Source organism: Lampris incognitus, chromosome 20 (assembly GCF_029633865.1).
Source record: "Lampris incognitus isolate fLamInc1 chromosome 20, fLamInc1.hap2, whole genome shotgun sequence".
NCBI lineage: Eukaryota > Metazoa > Chordata > Actinopteri > Lampriformes > Lampridae > Lampris > Lampris incognitus.
The window spans coordinates 3,997,631-4,020,644 of record NC_079230.1 but is presented as its reverse complement, the minus strand read 5'-3'; the positions used below and the strand labels follow the sequence as shown (position 1 = coordinate 4,020,644).

At 48.8% G+C, this 23,014-nt stretch overlaps 1 protein-coding gene across 1 annotated transcript in view; it reads left to right on the top strand.

The window, feature by feature from the left end:
* The first annotated feature begins 238 nt into the window (after positions 1-238).
* Positions 239-23,014, top strand: part of LOC130130671 (SH3 domain-containing protein 19-like) — a 37,628-nt gene continuing 14,852 nt past the window's right edge. Inside the window, exons 1-3 of the mRNA XM_056300444.1 lie at positions 239-568; positions 9,385-9,421; positions 22,373-22,413. Of these exons, the coding sequence (XP_056156419.1) occupies positions 472-568; positions 9,385-9,421; positions 22,373-22,413 (175 nt within the window). The 5' untranslated portion in view covers positions 239-471. The remainder of the gene's footprint in view (positions 569-9,384; positions 9,422-22,372; positions 22,414-23,014) is intronic.

Below are 23,014 nucleotides of genomic sequence, written 5' to 3'. Positions count from 1 at the left end.
CTCCCTCTGTCTCTTTACTCCTCCCCGCTCCTCTCTTCCTCTTCCCATATCTGTCAACACGTCTATCTTTTCTGTGAAGGTTTTTGAGGCCAGCTTGCGCAATAAAAGCAAGTTGGCCAAATGTCAGAACTTCTCTCGCCGCCGCCGCCCCCCTCTCGCGCCTCGCTCCCTGGTGACGTCACGCCTCCCGGCGCTCCCGGGAGGCGTGACGTCACCAGGAAGCGAGTGGGACGGCGTCTCGGCGAAAGCGAGCGACGTTTTGTCGTCAGTCGTTACGAAGCGCGCGTCCCGTTTCCCGCCGTCCCGCAGCGACCGCGCACCCAAGCAGGTTGTGCGGAGAGTGTCCCCCGTCGGCTCGGTTCGGCTCGGCTCGGCTCTGTCGCCGGAGGATACCGGGGCAAATGCTGGCGCGGCTGTCATTGTTTTGAACCAGCTCCATTTTCTGCCGGAGTCCGGGGAGAAGGAGGCGATATGGCCGAAGCCCGGGCGGAGGAGGAGGAGGACGAGAGCATGAGGGAGACGAGCGAGCAAGTGGTCAGACGACAGCCCAGACCGAGCAGCTCCGGAGGTGAGACGCCGAACTTAGTTCACATGGCTGGGACCTGCCCGCCCCATCTTCCACCTGATACTCACACGCGAAGCCGCCCGTCCGGCCCGGGGTCCGGACGGGCCGGGGTCCGGGCGGCCGGGTGGGCTGGCTGGCCGGGATCCGGACGGGCTGGCCGGGGTCCAGACGGGCCGGGGTCCGGGCGGCCGGGTGGGCTGGCTGGCCGGGGTCCGGACGGGCTGGCCGGGGTCCGGACGGACGGGCCGGGGTCCGGACGGGAGCCAAACAGGAATGACGGTCGGTGTGGTCCTATAACAGGGGTTCGTGGGGAGGGCTTGTTGTTCGGCGGAGCAGCTTGGGGACATTTTTCTCCAGCGACAAACTTTTCCAAAGTCAGCAAACGACTCGATCACGTGTGAGCGCGCGCTGTGCCGGGCTCAGACTCGCGTATAAAACGACACACGACACACGCATAAAACGCGCTACTGAAATGGTTTTTTAATCGATTCCATGTTCATGTAGCTAGTTGCGAGTGCGCATGCGCATGTATGTGAGAGCCCACCTGCGTCAAGCTGAGAATATAGTCCATTGGGATGTGAAACAGGGGCGGCTGGTACTAAAATGGCTTTTTGGGGGTGGGTGGTGTAATGTACCTTGGCGCAGCACACCTGACGGCTGCTCTGATGTCCACACAGCCACTTTTATGAAGAAGGACGGCGTAGCCTACAGATTTGATCACGGCTCGTAGACGGTGGATGATTGACAGTGGAGACGAGGCGTCGTGGTGGGTGTGAACATGATTGACAGCCACGAGGATTTTCCAATCACATTTGATCAAAAATATAAGTTGGCGGCCGGCTGACTGGTCGGACCCTTTAGTCGAGCGGTCCGCGATACGGGTTCGCGTCCCGGCCGCGGCACTTCCTGCGGTTGCTCCCCGAATTCGCTACAATATTAAAACAATATGTGTAAACTACTAATAAGACACGTTAGCCCCTAGCTAGCGGGTCCGACCCTTTAGCCGAGCGGTTAGCGACGTCGCCTTGTGGTGCAGTACACCCCGTATCGAATCCCGCACCGGGCAAGAATATAACCGGTTCCATTGGTGGCAGCGGCGGGATCCGGAAGTGTGCAGATCCTCAGAAGTCTCTTCGGAGCGCGGGAAGAACAAAGCGCGGGGGCGCGCTTCCGGGGAGGGTGACAACTGTAAACTGCTAATAAGACACGTTAGCCCCTAGCTAACGGGTCTGCTGACCCTTCAGCCGAGCGGTTAGTGACGTCGCCTTGTGGTGCAGTACACCCCGTATCGAATCCCGCACCGGGCAAGAAAGTAACCGGTTACAATATCAAGTCGCTGCCAGTAAAAGTGGGCGTGTCGTGGGAAATCTGAAGGGTCACATGGCTGGACTGGAATCCTCTTCTGTTACACCAAGATTGCCATTGCGCTTGCATTCGTATTCAGCAGATCGTAAATACCTGAGGGAAAACACAGAGAACCCTGTTGTATTGAATACGATTGATGTTTGGTTTGACACTTGCAGATATTTGAATATAAACTCTTCCTGGTCATGTTTCAGTCCTATTTGGGGCAATGCCAGTGCCAATTTGAAACCAGGGGAAAGTGATCCAGGGTTTCGAATGTGGGCTGAAAAGGGGTTAAGGAAAGTGCAAGACATGTACAGTGAAGAGGAAGTATTCATGTCCTTTGCAGAAATATCAACCAAACGTGACATTCCAAAGAATCATTTTTTCAAATATCTTCCAATTTAGGAGCTTTATATCCTCATCTCAAAGCCATTCATTAGATAAACCTGGCATTTCTCCACTAGAGGGAGCAGTCACAAGACATTGCTATGATAAAGGTTTAATCTCACCTCTGTATGACTCGTTTGTGTCCGGATCTGACGATTCATCTGAATCAAAACTGAGATGATGGGAGGAAGATACAGGGGAGGACATATCTGTAGAGGACTGGAGTGAGGCATGTAAGGAGGCGCAGAGGCAGACAATCAGCAGCAGCTTGAAACTTATCCAGTATAAACGGCTGATGCGGGCATACGTAACTCCTGTTAAATTACACAAGTTTAATGATGCCATTCCTGATACTGGTTTCAAGTGCAAGGAGACGAGAGCAACACTATATCACTGTGTATGGGAATGTGTGAAAGTGAAACCCTTTTGGCAAGACGTTGTTAATATGATCTATCAAATGTTATCAAAGACACGACCATTGGATCCCAAGCTTGTTATCCTTGGTATATATCCTACCAACCCACATGTACAACGCAGAGGGTTCGGCTTCAAAGACATGTGTATACTACAAGCCAAACCTATAACGGCTCTTAGTTGGAAAAGTGTCGATGGACCAAGACTTGGAATGTGGATCAAAGAAACGGCGTCAGACGTGTCAGTGGAAAAGATAAGGCGTATTGTTGGCTGTAAACAGGATGTTTGATGATATCTGGAGACCCTTTATGTACTTCTTAAGGCATCGTGTTAATGTTGGCAACCCGCTTCACCAGAACAAGCTCTGGGGGAGGAGGGCGGCTTCATAGGATCCTGCACACTGACCAGAAAAACACCCTTTAAATCTTCTGTCTTTTTAATGAGGTTTCCCTTTTTTCTTTTCTGTTCTTTTCTTTTCTTTTTTGTTCTTTTCTTTTCTGTTCTTTTCTGTTCTTTTCTGTTCTTTTCTTTTCTGTTCTTTTCTTTTCTGTTCTTTTCTTGTCTGTTCTTGTCTTGTCTTGTCTTGTCTTCTTTCTTCTCATTACTTTAGTTTATTTTGCATAACTTTCTTGTTTGTACTTCAGTGGTTAGGGATCGGTTATGGGAGGGAGAACAGGGTGAAACATGTTTGCTGTGTTCGGTACTGTTGATGTACAATTTGATGTGATTTGCAAACTCAGAACCAGTAAATATATTGGTAAAAAAAGACAGAAAGCAGGGTTACATAAGGTGTCGTTCAGCCGGCGCCCCTCACCCAGGAAGTGTATTTGTTCAGACCCTAATCAACCACATACCGTTAGAACCAGTATCTAATGCTGCTGACAGGCGCGCACAGACTGACAACACTTTCATTTCATCATTATTTGCATTATACAACTAAATTATACCCAACATGTTTAAGTAGATTCTCATCTCGCCCCAGCACCCTGTAACACACACACACACACACACACACACACACACGAATACCCTGAGACACACACATTCAGTTTCCAGGTTGGTAGAGATGGCGTGAGTTTGAGACTTAGCGTCTGCCGTGTATTTCTTCATTCCTCTGCTTTCTTCACTTATTCCATGAAACATCAGCTATGATTCAAAATGGTGACAATTTAAGATAAGATACTTCGTTGTCATTGGTGTGCCATTATTGCATGTGTGTGTGTGTCTGTGTGGGGTGGGGGGGTTGAAATATAGATGTAATGTAATATTATATATGAGTATTCGTGTTTACTTGCTATTGTCGTCGTGTGTGTGTGTGTGTGTGTGTGTGTGTGTGTGTGTGTGTGTGTGTGTGTGAAGGCTTGCGCAACATTTCATTGTTGTAAATTAGATCCATCTCTTTGTCCCGCTCTCACCGTCTGTATTTGATTTTAGACTTGTATGAAAATTCTGCTTGTTTCCTTATAACATCTTATAATATCTTATATCTTATAACATCTTATAACATCTTATGTCTTATATCTTATAACATCTTATATCTTATCTACTACTACTTTCAGCTGCTCCCATTAGGGGGCGCCACAGCGGATCATCCGTTTCCATCTCTTCCTGTCCTCTGCATCTTCCTCCGTCACACCAGCCACCTGCATGTCCTCCCTCACCACATCCATAAACCTCCTCTTTGGCCTTCCTCTTCTCCTCTTCCCTGGCAGCTCCATATTCAGCATCCTTCTCCCAGTATACCCAGCATCTCTCCTCCACACATGTCCAAACCATCTCCATCTTGCCTCTCTTGCTTTGTCTCCAAACCGTCCAACCTGAGCCGTCCCTCTAATATACTCCTTCCTAATCCTGTCCTTCTTCATCACTCCCAGTGAAAGTTGCATCATCTTCATCTCTGCCACCTCCACCTCCTCCTCCTGTCTTTTCATCAGTGCCACTGTCTCCAAACCATACAACATAGCTGGTCTCACTACCATCTTGTAAACCTTCCCTTTAACTCTTGCTGGTACCCTTCTGTCACAAATCACTCCTGACACTCTTCTCCACCCACTCCACCTTGCCTGCACTCTCTTCTTCACCTCTCTACTGCACTCCCCGTTACTTTGGACAGTTGACCCCAAGTATTTAAACTCATCCACCTTCGTCACCTCTACTCCTTGCATCCTCACCATTCCACTGTCCTCCCTCTCATTCCGTCTTGCTCCTCCTGACTTTCATTCCTCTTCTCTCCAGTGCATACCTCCACCTCTCCGGACTCTCCTCCACCTGCACCCTACTCTCACTACAGATCACAATGTCATCCGCAAACATCATAGTCCATGGAGCCTCCTGCCATATCTTGTCCATCAACCTATCCAGCAGCATTACAAACAAGAAAGGGCTCAGAGCCGATCGTTGATGTAGTCCCACCTCCACCTTGAACCCATCTGTCATTCCAACTGCTTATCCTATATCTTATAATAGCTTATATCTTGTAATATCTTATAATATCTTTTTTTGAATGTTGTTTTAAATGGTGGGGGAAAAAAACGGTTTAGTTTGGCCTTCATTTGTCCACAACTCTGAAGTGGAGCTGTGTGTTTCCTGGTAGTGTTGTAACGAAGGGACAGAGCGGACGACTCGCCACCTTATCTGTTTGAAAAGGGAGGGTGAGGGACTGTTTATGATGGAGAGCCACCGATAAAACCCTGCAGTTGTCGTTATGCTTACCCCTTTTACAACAAACACACACACACACACACACACACAATACTGTCAGTGTTTCTCTCACACACCTCACCACTCATCTGGAACTTCTCTCTCTCTGTCTCTGTCTGCCTCGTTCTCTCAATTCAATTCAATTCAATTCAATTCAACGGGCTTTATTGGCATGAAAGTTTTACAACAATGTTGCCAAAGCATCAAAATACAGTTTGAACGATACACAGTAACACTAATGATGAACATCAACACAACATTGTAACGATCAATAAAGGAACAATAACACAGCCATAACAATAGAGAAACAGAAGTAGATCAGAAGGTGGAGCATGGGTGGTGAGGAGACTACAGCTGTCATGTGTTGTGCTGCTTGTCTCTCAGGCTGTCACATGACCTGACATGTCTCACTGCTGCATCTATTAGCTGACACTCTTTTCCCCAAGTACATGTTGCATTTAGTCTGGTCAGAGGGTGTGTCCAAGTCATTTCGGTCTGGTCAGAGAGTGTGTCCAAGTCATTTTGGTCTAGTCAGAGAGTGTGTCCAAGTCATTTTGGTCTAGTCAGAGAGTGTGTCCAAGTCATTTTGGTCTGGTCAGAGAGTGTGTCCAAGTCATTTTGGTCTGGTCAGAGAGTGTCCAAGTCATTTCGGTCTGGTCAGAGAGTGTCCAAGTCATTTTGGTCTGGTCAGAGAGTGTGTCCAAGTCATTTTGGTCTAGTCAGAGAGTATGTCCAAGTCATTTTGGTCTGGTCAGAGAGTGTCCAAGTCATTTCGGTCTGGTCAGAGAGTGTCCAAGTCATTTTGGTCTAGTCAGAGATTGTGTCCAAGTCATTTCGGTCTGGTCAGAGAGTGTGTCCAAGTCATTTTGGTCTGGTCAGAGAGTGTCCAAGTCATTTTGGTCTGGTCAGAGAGCGTGTCCAAGTCATTTTGGTCTGGTCAGAGAGCGTGTCCAAGTCATTTTGGTCTGGTCAGAGAGTGTGTCCAAGTCATTTCGGTCTGGTCAGAGAGTGTGTCCAAGTCATTTTGGTCTGGTCAGAGAGTGTCCAAGTCATTTTGGTCTAGTCAGAGAGTGTGTCCAAGTCATTTTGGTCTGGTCAGAGAGTGTCCAAGTCATTTCGGTCTGGTCAGAGAGTGTGTCCAAGTCATTTTGGTCTGGTCAGAGAGTTTGTCCAAGTCATTTTGGTCTAGTCAGAGAGTGTGTCCAAGTCATTTTGGTCTAGTCAGAGAGTGTGTCCAAGTCATTTTGGTCTGGTCAGAGAGTGTGTCCAAGTCATTTTGGTCTGGTCAGAGAGTGTGTCCAAGTCATTTTGGTCTAGTCAGAGAGTGTGTCCAAGTCATTTCGGTCTAGTCAGAGAGTGTCCAAGTCATTTCGGTCTAGTCAGAGAGTGTGTCCAAGTCTTGAACTTACATTTAATTTTTGTGAAGAATTTGGTTCTTAAGTCTTCGTATGTGCTACATTGTAGCGGGAAGTGTTGCTCTGTCTCCACCTGTCTCTCTGGACAGAGTTGACACAGCCTGTCTTCTCTGGGCAGCAGGTCTGCCTGTGTCGGCCAGTCTCTATGGCCAAGCTGTGATCACTGAGTGTGTACAGTCAATGCCTTTCTCAGTTTCTGATCGGTCACGGTGGTCAGATAGTCTGCCATCGTGTACCGTCTGTTTAGAGCCACATGACATTGAAGTTTGCTTTGAGCTTTTGTGATAGATGTCCAGTGGTTGATGTAATTTTCTTTTTCTTCAGCTATAATTTGGTTGGGCCAGATTGTGTGAGGGCTGTCCTGATGACTTGTGCTGTTGGCTGAGCTGAGCCTCAGGACCAGCTGGCTGAGGGGACTCCTCTCTTTGTTCTCCTCTTGCTAACTGAGAGCTTTGTGATGGTAGGAGTCTCTCTCTGTGTCTTTCTCTCTCTCTCTATGTCTCTCTCTCTCCCTCTATGTCTCTCTCTCAAATTCAAATTCAAATTTGCTTTTACTAGCATGACAAATATCCGTTTGTATTGCAGAGCATTTTCACATAAAGGACAATACGAGTGCACCAACACACAACACATACACACAACACATGCAATACAACTCACACAGCTACGTCATGGCAACAAGATCCTGTGTGAGTGGATGTGTGTGTGTGAGAGAGAGTGTGAATGTGTTCACATAAAGGACAAGAACAGTATACAATACAGAACACATCAACTCTCTCTCTCTCTGTCTGTCTGTCTCTGTCTGTCTGTCTCTCTCTCTCTCTCTGTCTGTCTGTCTGTCTGTCTCTGTCTGTCTGTCTCTCTCTCTCTCTCTGTCTGTCTGTCTGTCTCTGTCTCTCTCAATTCAATATGTGCTTTATTGGCATGACATACGTTTGTGTACATACATCATCTCTACATCTCTCTCTCTCTGTCTGTCTGTCTGTCTGTCTGTCTGTCTGTCTGTCTGTCTGTCTGTCTGTCTCTCTCTGTCTGTCTGTCTCTCTCTTTCTGTCTCTTTCTCTCTCTGTCTGTCTGTCTCTCTCTCGCTCTCTCTCTGTCAGTTGACTCTGTCATTAATGTCGTGTTGCCCCTCCATGCACAGAAATGATGTTTGCTTGCAGCCAGCAGATGGAAATACTGACTCACACTTTCTTGTTTCGCGTTTCAGAAGGTTGCTTCAGATGCTTTACATTTGGGCTGCTGGGATAGGCTCCAGCATCCCCGTGACCCTGAGAGCAGGATAAGTGGTTCGGATAATGGATGGCCCGAAGGTTTTTTGGAGTGTGCCCTGTGCGTATATGCATGAGTGTGTAAGAATCCAGAGTGCGTAGTGATTTTTTTTTTTGGGCCGGGATGTTACTCCGACACTGACCTTTAAAGCTCTGTGGTCAGTTTCTGACCTGTGACCTCCGACCTTCCGGTGGAGGTGAGATGAGAGAAGAGAAGAGAGAAATGAAATATTAGAAAAAGGAATGTTCGGCAAACGTGGTGCTTGAACGCAGCTCTGTTGCCAGACCAGCCAGCTGGAGAAACATCTGGAAGTGCTAAAACACTTGATGACTCCAGCAGAACTTCCAGCAGCCAATTGGAGCCTCACTTCCTGCACGTCCTCACCCAGTCCACCAGTCACAGCCTGGCCTCCCCTCAGGGGTGGGCCAGTGAGGGTGGGGGGAGTTGGAGAAGAAGACAGAGTTAGAAGGAGGAGAGAAAGAGAGACGGGCAAAACGGCAGACATTAATAAGAGGGTGACTAAGTACTGGGAGAAGAAAGACAGGAGGAGAAGGGAAGGGAGAAGAGGAGAAGGGAGCAGAGAGGTAGAGGTGTTTCCTTTGGCCTTTTGAAGACGTTTTTCTGTACGAGTTGTCAGGTAGCTCCTGCGTTGTCAGGTAGCTCCTGCGTTGTCAGGTAGCTCCTGCATTGTCAGTTAGCTTCTGCATTGTCAGTTAGCTCCTGCGTTGTCAGTTAGCTTCTGCGTTGTCAGTTAGCTCCTGTGTTGTCAGTTAGCTTCTGCGTTGTCAGTTAGCTTCTGCGTTGTCAGTTAGCTTCTGCGTTGTCAGTTAGCTCCTGTGTGCTACATTCTGAAGACGCTGCAGCCAGCCGAGCTAGCAGCTGTGTGGCTTTTTGGGTGGTGAGTGTGAAGAAAGAGGTAGGGGAGAGAGTACACACACACAGACACACACACACACACACACACACACGACTACACACAAGCACACACAGATACTTTCCATCCTCTGTCTGTCTGTCTCTCTGTCCATCTGTCTGTCTGTCTGTCTGTCTGTCTGTCTCTCTGAGCCGGGGGTTGGTCTCGGGACACACGGTCATACACATGGAGAAGAGGTCGTTGTTGGTCTGATGAGTCCTCTCTGTGTCCCAGGTTGAGGTTCTGTTAATGTTGAAGTGACGCACAGCGCTGATGTCCGATCTGCTTGAAGCAACCAACGGATGGCGCTCCTGTATTATTACTGATTAACCAAGCAGTCTCTCTCTCTCTCTCTCTCTCTCTCTCTCTAGATCGCCCCAATAGACGTAAGCCAGAACATCGTCACAGGTGAGATGTCAACACTCTCTCTCTCAATTCAATTCAATTCAAAGGGCTTTATTGGCATGAAAGTTTTACAACAATGTTGCCAAAGCATCAAAAATACAGTCTGAACGATACACAGTAACACTAATGATGAACATCAACACAACATTGTAACGATCAGTAAAGAAACAATAACACAGCCATAACAATAGAGAAACAGAAGTAGATCAGAAGGTGGAGCATGGGTGGTGAGGAGACTACAGCTGTCATGTGTTGTGTTGCTCGTCTCTCAAGCTGTCTCTGTCTCTCTCTCTCTCTCTCTCTCTCTCTCTCTCTCTCTCTCTCTCTCTCTCTCTCTCTCTCTCGCTCTCTCTGAGCGAAAGTGCGAGTGAGCGTTCTGAGCAGACACATGAGAGCGGTTGTGAGCGTTTTTCCATCTCTTTTGCTATTTTTTCCTTGTAAATATTGCACATAGTGTGTTTTGCAGGGTCACTGGTTTGGTTTGTGTATATAAGGGGGTTTCGAGAGGTTTTGTGTGTGTGCGTGTTTGCGGTCGACCAGCGCTTGCTGGTCGGCGTGCTAAACACCGGCATGGAGTTTACCAAACTCGCCAGAGAACATGGTCTTAAAGTGTCGCCTAGTTTTCCGTGTTGGGTGGAGGACTGTGCTTTGGCAGTCGGAGAGGTTGTGGGTCACAGCAGCGTTAAATCCGCTGCTAGGATGAACGGCGCTGTAGTGATTTCTGTCGACGCTGTAGCCAAAGCAAACAAAGTGGTTGAAGCAGCGTGGTTGTTAATGACAGTTTGGTGTCGGTGTCTCCGCCCACCACACCGTCGACAAGAGTCACCATTTCAAACATCCCACCGTTCATCTCCGATGAGTTTTTGTCAAGAGAGCTGTCGAGATACGGAAAAGTAGTTCCACCCATCAAGAAGCTGTCCTCTGGCTGCAGGTCGCCGCTGGTGCGACATGTAGTTTCACACAGAAGACAGGTTCAAATGACCCTGAACAAAAAAGACCAAGACTTGGATGTAGCTTTTAGGGTGAAGGTGGAGGATTTTGATTATGTAATTTTTGTAAACTCTGGGACCTTGAAGTGTTTTGGCTGTGGAGGAGAGGGTCATTTGGTTCGGGCATGTCCTGAGAAACACTCCTCTGAGGACAAAACACAGCGTGAAGGAGAGAGAGGAAATAAACGGAGTGAAACCAGGCAGAACGGTGACAAGACAACAGAAAAGGGATGGAGTCCAGATTACACCGACAAGAATGAACCACCCAAACAGAATCACAAGTCTAAAAAGGAAAACATAAATGTTGAAAAAGAAGCACAGCGTGAACAGGCAATGGCATCAAACACTACTGACGGAGCTGCAGAAGGCGTAGTGTTGAGCATCAAACACTACGGGTGGGGCTGCAGAAGGCGTAGTGTTGAGCATCAAACACTACAGGTGGAGCTGCAGAAGGCGTAGTGTTGAGCATCAAACACTACAGGTGGAGCTGCAGAAGGCGTAGTGTTGAGCATCAAACACTACAGGTGGAGCTGCAGAAGGCGTAGTGTTGAGCATCAAACACTACAGGTGGAGCTGCAGAAGGCGTAGTGTTGAGCATCAAACACTACAGGTGGAGCTGCAGAAGGCGTGGTGTTGAGCATCAAACACTACAGGTGGAGCTGCAGAAGACGTAGTGCTGAGCATCAAACGCTACAGGTGGAGTTTCAGAAGGCGTGGTGTTGAGCATCAAACACTACAGGTGGAGCTGCAGAAGGCGTAGTGTTGAGCATCAAACACTACAGGTGGAGTTTCAGAAGGCGTGGTGTTGAGCATCAAACACTACGGGTGGAGCTGCAGAAGGTGTAGTGTTGAGCATCAAACACTACGGGTGGAGCTGCAGAAGGCGTAGTGTTGAGCATCAAACACTACAGGTGGAGCTGCAGAAGGCGTGGTGTTGAGCATCAAATACTACGGGTGGAGCTGCAGAAGGCGTAGTGTTGAGCATCAAACACTACGGGTGGAGCTGCAGAAGGCGTAGTGTTGAACATCAAACACTACGGGTGGAGCTGCAGAAGGCGTAGTGTTGAGCATCAAACACTACGGGTGGAGCTGCAGAAGGCGTAGTGTTGAACATCAAACACTACGGCTGGAGCTGCAGAAGGCGTAGTGTTGAGCATCAAACACTACGGGTGGAGCTGCAGAAGGCGTAGTGTTGAGCATCAAACACTACGGGTGGGGCTGCAGAAGGCGTAGTGTTGAGCATCAAACACTACGGGTGGAGCTGCAGAAGGCGTAGTGTTGAGCATCAAACACTACGGGTGGAGCTGCAGAAGGCGTAGTGTTGAGCATCAAACACTACGGGTGGAGCTGCAGAAGGCGTAGTGTTGAGCATCAAACACTACGGGTGGGGCTGCAGAAGGCGTAGTGTTGAGCATCAAACACTACGGGTGGTGCTGCAGAAGGCGTAGTGTTGAGCATCAAACACTACAGGTGGAGTTGCAGAAGGCGTGGTGTTGAGCATGAAACACTACGGGTGGAGCTGCAGAAGGCGTAGGGTTGAGCAGTGAGGAGGATTTGATGGAGGAAGAAACAGTCTGTAAGGTTCCTGTACTGAAGAGAAAGCAGTCGGCTAACACAAGTGGCCCCCAAGCCAAAAAAGGAGCATTGACGAGGGAGAGAAGGAGGCGGTACGAGGATCAACTTTCTGAGGATAAGTCGAGTATGGAGGAAGAGGAGGAGGAGGAAGGGGACTGTGGTATACACAACCGGGTACCTGTATAAAAGAAGAAGCAGCCAGAGGTACAGATGTCTGAAGATGAGTTTGAGGAGGATGGTGGTGTAGACAGCCAGACTCGCACTTCCTCCCAGTTGTCGGGGCAGCAAAGCAGTACAAAGCAAGAGCACTACGATGCACGGCAACTGAAATTCCTGCAACAAACAAAGAATTTGAGAAATGTCCAACTTGAGGACTTCTTTGCAGACAAGGAATTGTTTCTGTACTCTGTTGAATCTCAGATGAGACACAAAGAAGATCGGGGCGACACTGATCAGGGGATGGACAGGTTGAGGAAAATAGTTGTGAAAGTTAAACAAGAGTCACAGCATGAAGAGTCAGAGGCAGTATGAGACAAGTCGTGTCCCGTCCTGGTCGATGTCGTTGATGGTGTGGAAGACCAGTCTGGTTGATGAGGGTGTTGCACCGGGCGCTCCTCCTCCTACTGCTGCTGGAGGAGCCACTGATGCATGGAGCCAGGCTGGTGGTCTCCGGCTGGGGCCTTCCAGGATTTCCCAGAAACCGGTTTCCTCCACCACCGTCACCCCACAGCACATAGTGGCTGCAGCAGGATTGGGACTCAACAACACCGAGGCCGTAGCTCAGCTGCTCAACACGAGGTCTACATGAGGTCTACTTGAGGTCTACATGCTGCACAAGAGACTTTTTTTACAGCTACTAAGTAAAAACTGTCTGAAGGAGATGTCTTTTACAAATACTTGTTTAAACGACTCAGTGTTTTTTGTTTTTCCCTGCAGCTGTTTGTTGTATGAGCTGGATTATAAAGGGATAATTGTGTTTGGGTGTAAGCTGTTGGACTGTTGGACTCTAGCGTATCTGGAATAAATGTACTTTTTGAAAATCAAAAATCTCTCTCTCTCTCTCCCTCTCTCTCTCTCTCTCTCTCTCCCTCTCTCTCTCTCTCTCTCTCTCTCTCTCTCTCTCTCTCTCTCTCTCTCTCTCTCTCTCTCTCTCTCTCTCTCCCTCCCCTGCCCTGGCTGATAGCTTGTGTGTTAATTTCATGTCCGGGTGTGTGGAGGTTGGGGAGCATTGTCGGGTGGTGTGTGGAGGTTGGGGAGGGTTGTCGGGTGGTTTGTGGAGGTTGGGGAGCGTTGTCAGGTGGTGTGTGGAGGTTGGGGAGGGTTGTCGGGTGGTTTGTGGAGGTTGGGGAGTGTTGTCGGGTGGTGTGTGGAGGTTGGGGAGCGTTGTCAGGTGGCGTATGGAGGTTGGGGAGCATTGTCGGGTGGCGTGTGGAGGTTGGGGAGCGTTGTCGGGTGGCGTGTGGAGGTTGGGGAGCGTTGTCGGGTGGCGTGTGGAGGTTGGGGAGCGTTGTCGGGTGGTGTGTGGAGGTTGGGGAGCGTTGTCGGGTGGTGTGTGGAGGTTGGGGAGCGTTGTCGGGTGGCGTGTGGAGGTTGGGGAGCGTTGTCGGGTGGCTTGTGGAGGTTGGGGAGCGTTGTCGGGTGGCGTGTGGAGGTTGGGGAGCGTTGTCGGGTGGCGTGTGGAGGTTGGGGAGCGTTGTCGGGTGGCGTGTGGATGTTGGGGAGGGTTGTCGGGTGGTGTGTGGAGGTTGGGGAGCGTTGTCGGGTGGTGTGTGGAGGTTGGGGAGCGTTGTCAGGTGGCGTATGGAGGTTGGGGAGCATTGCCGGGTGGCGTGTGGAGGTTGGGGAGCGTTGTCGGGTGGTGTGTGGAAGTTGGGGAGTGTTGTCGGGTGGTGTGTGGAGGTTGGGGAGTGTTGTCGGGTGGTGTGTGGAGGTTGGGGAGCGTTGTCGGGTGGTGTGTGGAGGTTGGGGAGCGTTGTCGGGTGGCGTGTGGAAGTTGGGGAGCGTTGTCGGGTGGCGTGTGGAGCGTTGTCGGGTGGCGTGTGGAGGTTGGGGAGCGTTGTCGGGTGGTGTCTAACCAGTGTGTGATGGTTTATCTCACCGGCCCCGGCGCTGGTTTCATTCTTCGGGTGGGGTTAGATCAGGTAACACTTTGTGATCCCCTGCGGGGAAACCAGTGAGGTCAAAGGTCATCCCACTGACGGCCAGTGTGTCCATGTTCCTGCCCAAAGGAGTAGACGCTTTCAACTGCAGTATCCTCAGCGACCTCGTGACGTGGACCTAAGTAGAGTGACCGGGCGGTGGCAGTAATGACGTAGATGGTCGGGCCGGGCTGACCGGGGTGTGGTCGTCTGGAAAACAGGGCAGGAAAAACTGAGCCAAACATCTTTAACACTACAGGATGTGAAGTGTGTACAAGTACATGAATAAAGGGCCTAGAAAGGGACTAGAAAGTGCATAGAAAGCGATTCCGGTCCTTCCAGTGCAGGATTTCTGGTTTTGACTAGCGGGGAGTATTTTCCTGTGGTATTCTGGTGCCGTGTTCCTGCTGCCGCACCGCTTTCCTCTTCTGTCTGACACACTCCTGAAAGTATTTTGGCTGTTGTCTGGTTGGCATGGCAACGGGCTGGAGCACTCCGGGTGTTCAAAGACTGTGTGTGTGTGTGTGTGTGTGTGTTAGAGCCAAAATGGGAACCTTTTAAATTAAAAGATGTCATTTGCAACAGTACTAACCTAGTACCACAGTACATACTAGTACACATGGTACACAGACAACAGTACCTCTAACAGTACTAACCTAGTACCACAGTACATACTAGTACACATGGTACACAGACAACACTACCTCTAACAGTACTAACCTAGTACTACAGTACATACTAGTACACATGGTACACAGACAGTACCTCTAACAGTACTAACCTAGTACCACAGTACATACTAGTACACATGGTACACAGACAACAGTACCTCTAACAGTACTAACCTAGTACCACAGTACATACTAGTACACATGGTACACAGACAGTACCTCTAACAGTACTAACCTAGTACCACAGTACATACTAGTACACATGGTACACAGACAACAGTACCTCTAACAGTACTAACCTAGTACCACAGTACATACTAGTACACATGGTACACAGACAACAGTACCTCTAACAGTACTAACCTAGTACCACAGCACATACTGGTACACATGGTACACAGACAACAGTACCTCTAACAGTACTAACCTAGTACCACAGTACATACCGGTACACATGGTACACAGACAACAGTACTTATTACAGTACTAACCTAGTACCACAGTACATACTGGTACACATGATACAGAGACAACAGTACCTCTAACAGTACTAACCTAGTACCGCAGTACATACTGGTACATATAGTACACAGACAACAGTACTTATTACAGTATTAATATAGTACCACAGTACATACTGGTACACATGGTACACAGACAACAGTACCTCTAACAGTACTAACATAGTACCAGAGTACATACTGGTACACATGGTACACAGACAACAGTACCTCTAACAAAGTACCACAGTACATACTGGTGCACATGGTACACAGACAACACTACCTCTAACAGTACTAACATAGTACCACAGTACATACTGATACACATGGTACACAGACAACAGTACCTCTAACAGTACTAACATAGTACCACAGTACATACTGATACACATGGTACACAGACAACAGCACTTCTAACAGACTAACCTAATACCACAGTACATACTAATACACATGGTACACAGACAACAGTACCTCTAACAGTACTAACATAGTACCACAGTACATACCGATACACATGGTTGTGGTTGGGGTAAAACGGTTAGCTGGTAGCTGGTTAACACGCTACATGTTCTGCAGGCCCTGTAGGAGTTGAGGTTAGGCGGGCCTCGCCAGACAAGAGTTGCCGGGGGCTGGGGGGGGTTGTGGTTGGGGTAAAACGGTTAGCTGGTAGCTGGTTAACATGCTACATGTTCTGCAGGCCCTGTAGGAGTTGAGGTTAGGCGGGCCTCGCCAGACGAGAGTTGCCGGGGGCTGGGGGGGGTTGTGGTTGGGGTAAAACGGTTAGCTGGTAGCTGGTTAACATGCTACATGTTCTGCAGGCCCTGTAGGAGTTGAGGTTAGGCGGGCCTCGCCAGACGAGAGTTGCCGGGGGCTGGGGGGGTTGTGGTTGGGGTAAAACGGTTAGCTGGTAGCTGGTTAACATGCTACATGTTCTGCTGGCCCTGTAGGAGTTGAGGTTAGGCGGGCCTCGCCAGACGAGAGTTGCCGGGGGCTGGGGGGGGTTGTGGTTGGGGTAAAACGGTTAGCTGGTAGCTGGTTAACACGCTACATGTTCTGCAGGCCCTGTAGGAGTTGAGGTTAGGCGGGCTTCACCAGACGAGAGTTGCCGGGGGCTGGGGGGGGTTGTGGTTGGGGTAAAACGGTTAGCTGGTAGCTGGTTAACATGCTACATGTTCTGCAGGCCCTGTAGGAGTTGAGGTTAGGCGGGCCTCGCCAGACGAGAGTTGCGGGGGGGGGTTGGGGGGGGTTGTGGTTGGGGTAAAACGGTTAGCTGGTAGCTGGTTAACATGCTACATGTTCTGCAGGCCCTGTAGGAGTTGAGGTTAGGCGGACTTCGCCAGACGAGAGTTGCCGGGGGGTTGTGGTTGGGGTAAAACGGTTAGCTGGTAGCTGGTTAACACGCTACATGTTCTGCAGGCCCTGTAGGAGTTGAGGTTAGGCGGGCCTCGCCAGACGAGAGTTGCGGGGGGTTGTGGTTGGGGTAAAACGGTTAGCTGGTAGCTGGTTAACATGCTACATGTTCTGCAGGCCCTGTAGGAGTTGAGGTTAGACGGGCCTCACCAGACGAGAGTTGCGGGGGGGGTTGGGGGGGGTTGTGGTTGGGGTAAAACGGTTAGCTGGTAGCTGGTTAACATGCTACATGTTCTGCAGGCCCTGTAGGAGTTGAGGTTAGGCGGGCTTCGCCAGATGAGAGTTGCCGGGGGCTGGGGGGGGTTGTGGTTGGGGTAAAACGGTTAGCTGGTAGCTGGTTAACACGCTACATGTTCTGTAGGCCCTATAAGAGTTTAGGTTAGGCGGGCCTCGCCAGACGAGAGTTGCGGGGGGGTGGGGGGGTTGTGGTTGGGGTAAAACGGTTAGCTGGTAGCTGGTTAACACGCTACATGTTCTGCAGGCCCTGTAGGAGTTGAGGTTAGGCGGGCTTCGCCAGATGAGAGTTGCGGGGGGTTGTGGTTGGGGTAAAACGGATATCTGGTAGCTGGTTTACACGCTACATGCTGGTGTGTCCTGTTGAGGAGGAAGGAATAAAAGGACCCGGCAAGGGTCTTAAAAGATAAACTGTCTCGTTCCCACAGTTGGTGACCCCACACGTTGATTTCCAACTTGTCAACAGACGAAGATACAAGTGCCATCGTTTCCAATGAGGCTAACACAGCTGGCCGTGGCACTAGCATATACACTGTGGCGCTGAACTTGCCTGAATTTTGGCAGAACAGCCCAAGGTCGTGGTTCTGGCACATCGAGGCCCAGTTCCAAGTCTGGGGAATCACAGATGACGCCACGAAGTATTACTCTGTGGTAGGGGCATTGGATTCCCCGACATCCGCACGGGCTCTTGGCTTACTTGACGGCCCTCCGGCGACGGGCAAGTATGACGCCATCAGAGCATTCCTGTTGAAATCCTTCGAGCTGTCGGAGGTGGAGAAGGCCGACTGGATTCTGTCGCCTAATGGCCTCAGCGACAGCAAGCCGTCAGACCTGATGGAAATTATGTTAGCCATTTGGGGCTCAGCTAATCCCGCTTTCCTCTTCACCCACGCTTTCCTGTGACAACGTCCAGCGCCTGCTTCGTTTATAATCATTTGTTTAGCATTTTGTGAGAAAGAGGGAGAGAGAGAAGGAAAGGAGTGAGATGATGACTCCGTTTTGTTTAAAGTGGAATCCCGAGTTTGGCGTGTGTGTGTGTGTTTGTGGTGTCAGGGATGAGTCATGTTTTTCTGTTCGTGGTTAGTAGTTGAGTGGTGGAGAGAGAGAGAGAGGAAGCTCATAAGGGAGAGCGAGGGAGACGGACAGAACTGAAGGACGAGGAGATAAACTGGATCTTCTGTTTACTCCAGCAGACACAGTCACATCCTGGTTTCTGAGCTGTAGTCCAGGTTCGTTCATTAATCCTTGACTCTTTGGGACTGCGTTCAAACTTTTCCACTTCTGTGAAACCGCCAATGTCTTCCTTCACGTCTGACATCATGGAGAGCAGCTTTAAAAGCCCACTACAGCCTGAATAGTTCGGTTTTGAGCCAGAGCAGGTTGTTTTTTCATGTCTAGAGAAATGCAACTCTTTCCTGTTTTTCCTTTTCATCTCATTGAGGGAAAAGTTGGAAACTGTTGGAAAAGTTCCATGACTCATCAGACAGCTGACGGTTAAAAGCTTCAAGCAGAATGACTATAAAGGACCTTTAGATGGTCTGGCTCTCAGTCAGACATGACCTGAAGCCATTTATGTTATCAAGGCAGAAGAAGAACATACCAGTTGTGAGAGCATTTCTGGTTTGGAACCAGAAGAAGACGAGTGTCTTCATGCATGCTCAATAATTCATGTAAGAAAATCAAAGAAAGTTGAATCAGTTCATCTGGACATGTTTATTGACAGAAACGTTTCATCATCATCTAAGTGACCTCTTCAGTCTCACCTGACTGCAGGTATCCCACCCTTATAAACAGTACAGTGGCATAACGACCCAAACCAACCACCAGTTTCATATGCAAATACGGGCGTGACCATTAACTAGAGTTACAATGGCCATGTGCACAGAGGATTTGCGAATAGTTGCAATCACAGCATTGTAAAATGGTGAAAGATGTATTCTGAGCCCCCCCCCTCGGTTCTTCACATAGATGGCTTCTTTGACTCCCCATTCAAACCAGCATTCCTCTCTATCAAGGATGTGCACATCCTCATCCTTGAAAGAGTGGCCACTGCCCTGTAGATGGTGTAGACTGTGGAGTCCTATCCAAAGGAGTTGAATCAAGTGCAACTGGACTTGGTATATATCCGTGAAGACGTTTCGCTTCTCATCCAAGAGGCTTCCTCAGTTCGTGCCTTCCTGACTAGACCAAGCTAGTCTGACTGGCTGGTGATGAGACTCAGTATTTATCCTCTAGGAGTCGTTGTCAAAGCTATTGATATGCGTGGCTCTTTGTGATCCGATGTTTACCAACGCCCGTCGCTAACAGAGCCATAGATATGAGTGGCTCTTTTGTGTACCGATGTTTGGCTGCGTCCGTCGTTATCGGAGCTATTGATATGCGTGGCTCTTCTGTGCTCCGATGTCAAGCCGGGCCCGTCGCCATCGGAGCTGTTGATTTGCATTTGTTTAGCGGCGACGGTGGTTGGGGGTGTTAGTTTCGACTTCCTTGTTCAGTGGTCATGAGAGTGGTTGGAGCCGTTAGTGAGCGACTGTTGTTCTTGGAGGCCAGGCTTCTTGAGTCTCCTGGGTAGAGATGAAAGGACGGCATTGTAAGTGGGAGATAGGTGGTGTCGCAGACCTCCTCCTCTGTTGAGGGATGGTTTTTCCAGTTTCACATAGATGGCTTCCTTCACCCCTCTTTCAAACCATCTATCGTCTCTGTCCAAAATGTGTACGTTGCTGTCCTGGAAGGAGTGTGTCTTCTCCTTTAGGTGTAGATAGACTGCTGAGTCTTGTCCTGAGGAGTTTGGCCTTCTGTGTTGGGCCATCCGTTTGTGTAGTGGTTGTTTGGTTTCTCCTATGTATAGGTCAGTGCAATCCTCATTGCATTGTACAGCATACACCAGACTGCTTTTCCGGGTGTGCGGTACACGGTCTTTGGGATGAACCAGTCTTTGTGGGAGTGTGTTGCTGGGTTTGAAGTGTAGCGGGATGCGGTGTTTGTTGAAAATTCTGCTGGGTTTCTCGGAGACCCCAGAAACATACGGGATGACTGTGTTATTCCTTCTGTTCCTTTTCTCCTCATCGCTCACCTGGTTGGTCTTTTTGGAACGTGTTGCAGTTCTCACAAAGGTCCAACTGGGGTAGCCGCAGGTTTTTAAAGCTCCCCTCAGGTGTTGGTGTTCTTCTCGTTGGGCCTGAGTGCTGCTGGGCACATTGTCAGCTCTGTGTTGCAGAGTTCTGATGAGGCTCAGTTTGTGTTCCAGAGGGTGGTGTGAGTCGAAAAGTAGATATTGGTCTGTGTGTGTAGGTTTCCTGTAAACCCCAATGTGGAGGCTCCTGTCTTCCCCAATGTGGACGTCACAGTCCAAGAAGGGCAAACTGTTGTTCTTTACGTCTTCCCTTGTGATCTTAATGTTCTTGTCCACTGAGTTGATGTGTTTGGTAAACGCTTGCACCTCTTGTGTTTGGATTTTGACCCATGTGTCGTCCACATATCTGAACCAGTGGCTCGGAGGTGTTCCTCTGAAGGAGTTCAGGGCCCTGTGTTCTACCTCTTCCATATATAAGTTGGCCACAATGGGCGATACTGGTGAGCCCATTGCACAGCCGTGTTTCTGTTTGTAAAACTGGCTCCTGAAATGTCTTCACGGATATATACCAAGTCCAGTTGCACTTGATTCAACTCCTTTGGATAACCATGACCTGGATGAATGAGAACATTCACAGACACTGTGGAGTCCTGGTCTGACGTGTTGTAGATGGTGTAGACTGGAGTCCTGGCCTGTAGATGGTGTAGACTGTAGATGGTGTAGACTGTGTGTACATGGTGTAGACTGTGGAGTCCCGGCCTGACGTGTTAGCACTCCTGTGTTGTGTCATCCTCTTGGTCAGTGTCTGTTTGTTTTCCCCAGTGTACAAGTCACGGCAATCCTCCTGGCACCTAACAGCGTACACTATGTTGCTCTGTTTGTGCCAGGGGACCCGATCGTTGTGGTGGACCAAATTCTGGTGCAGCGTGTTTTGGTGTTTGGAAGCAATTGAGACCCATTGTTTGGAAATACCTGTCTGAACTGTTCTGACACTCCCGCCACTTACGGAATCACCACTGGTTTAGGGTTAGGCAGCTGTTGTCCTTCTCCTCTCTTCAATTGGCTGGTGCACTGTTTGGGCATCTTCCTGGCTTTGACAAATGCCCAGTTAGGATAACCACACTTAACCAGGGCCTGTTTAATGTGGGATTTCACCCCTTCCCTGACCGCTGTGTCAGTGGGGACGTTGTCAGCTCGGTGGTTCAGCGTCCTGATGACTCCTAGTTTGTGCTCCAGTGGATGATGAGAATCAAACATTAAGTACTGATCATAATGTGTTGGTTTACGGTAAACATCAACAATCAAATGTCCCCCATCACCAACTGCAATTTCACAGTGTAAGAAGGCTAACCTGTCATGTTTGGTTCTGTAGTTTATTAGATGCTTCATTGCACATTTCACCACTACCAGTGGTAGGAATGATGATTAGATTATTGTGATTCACACATTTAGGAGGGGAGAGCTTGGGAGCAATACAGCAGGATAAGGAGATGGTCTCAGTGTTATAGACCAAGCTTTCTGTCTGATGATCTATACAACGAGAAATTCTCTGACCAAACATATTAACTAAACTAGTTGACTCCACAGCCACACTAGGTTTAAACCCAGCAGGCTCTCACAGGCTACATCACCAGGTGTTCTTTGTCATCAGCAGAATATGTCTATCTCACGAGCATCCAGCCTGTTTTTTCTGGTTTCTTGTGTTTCAAACATCTTATCCGGAGCTAGCTAGCTAGTGGGTTTACAGTAGACATGATGTGTTGCTCCTGGTGGACACACTGGAAGTTGACTGATTTTGTTTCAAACATCTTATCTGGAGCTTGCTAGCTAAGTGGTTTACAGTAGACATGGTGTGTTGCTCCTGGTGGACACACTGGAAGTTGGTTGGATCCAGCAGGTGATTTTTTTTTTCCCATTGCAGAACAGAATGACAAACTGAGAGGCAATACGAGAGGAAAGTTTTGGTTCACGGCCCTGATATGGTTCAACTTAAAGTATTTCTACATGTAAAGAACAACGTCAGGGATTTCCAGCAAGAAAAGAGCAGTCGTGGATGAGAAGAACTGCAGTTCCCCAGCCCTCCAATATTACAAACAGACAGAGATTTGTTTTTTCATCCATTATACAAATGTTGGTGATCTTACTGTTCATGTTTTTGTTTTCAAACAAATGTTACTCTGAATGCTTTGGCGATACACATTTTTCATGCCAATAAAGCACCCGAGTGAACATGAAAACACGAGGTTAAAAGCTGAAAGTAAGGGAATGTGTCATGATCATTGAAATGACTTTACTTATCTCTCTCTCTCTCTCTCTCTCTCTCTCTCTCTCTCTCTCTCTCTCTCTCTCTCTCTCTAGCCAGGGCCCTCTCTCTTCTATCCGTGCTGCCATCAAACGTAGTAAGTATTGACCTATCTTCTAGATCTTTGTCTTCTTTAAAATGTTTTCTTCTTTTTCTTCATCTGAGATCTTTGTCTAATGGAACATGAAGAAGCAGTAGAGACCGACTCTGTGTCTGTTCTGCAGATAGATGGGTTAACAGTCATCATGTTCAGGGTGGGATGTCCCTCCAGTACAGTCTGGAAGTTGTTCTTTTGGTTTTGGCCTTGTGTCCACAGGAGGAAAACAGCTCTTCTTGTATTTGTGTGTTGCCATGATGTTATTATTATTATAAATTTTTTTTTTGTATTTCAACTTTTTACTGACGCAAGTGCAGAGCTACTACTACTACTACTACTACTACTACTACTACTTTCGGCTGTTCCCGTTAGGGGGTGCCACAGCGGATCATCCGTCTCCATGTCTTCCTGTCTTCTGCATCTTCCTCTGTCACATCAGCTTCCTGCATGTCCTCCCTCACCACATCCATAAACCTCCTCTTTGGCCTTCCTCTACCTGTCACCTCCTTTTCACACGGCGCCATCCAGACGCCAGCGTCCAGCGCTAACTGCTTGTTTGAACAAGGTTCTTGGTGACACACGGCATTACAGTAGCTCAATT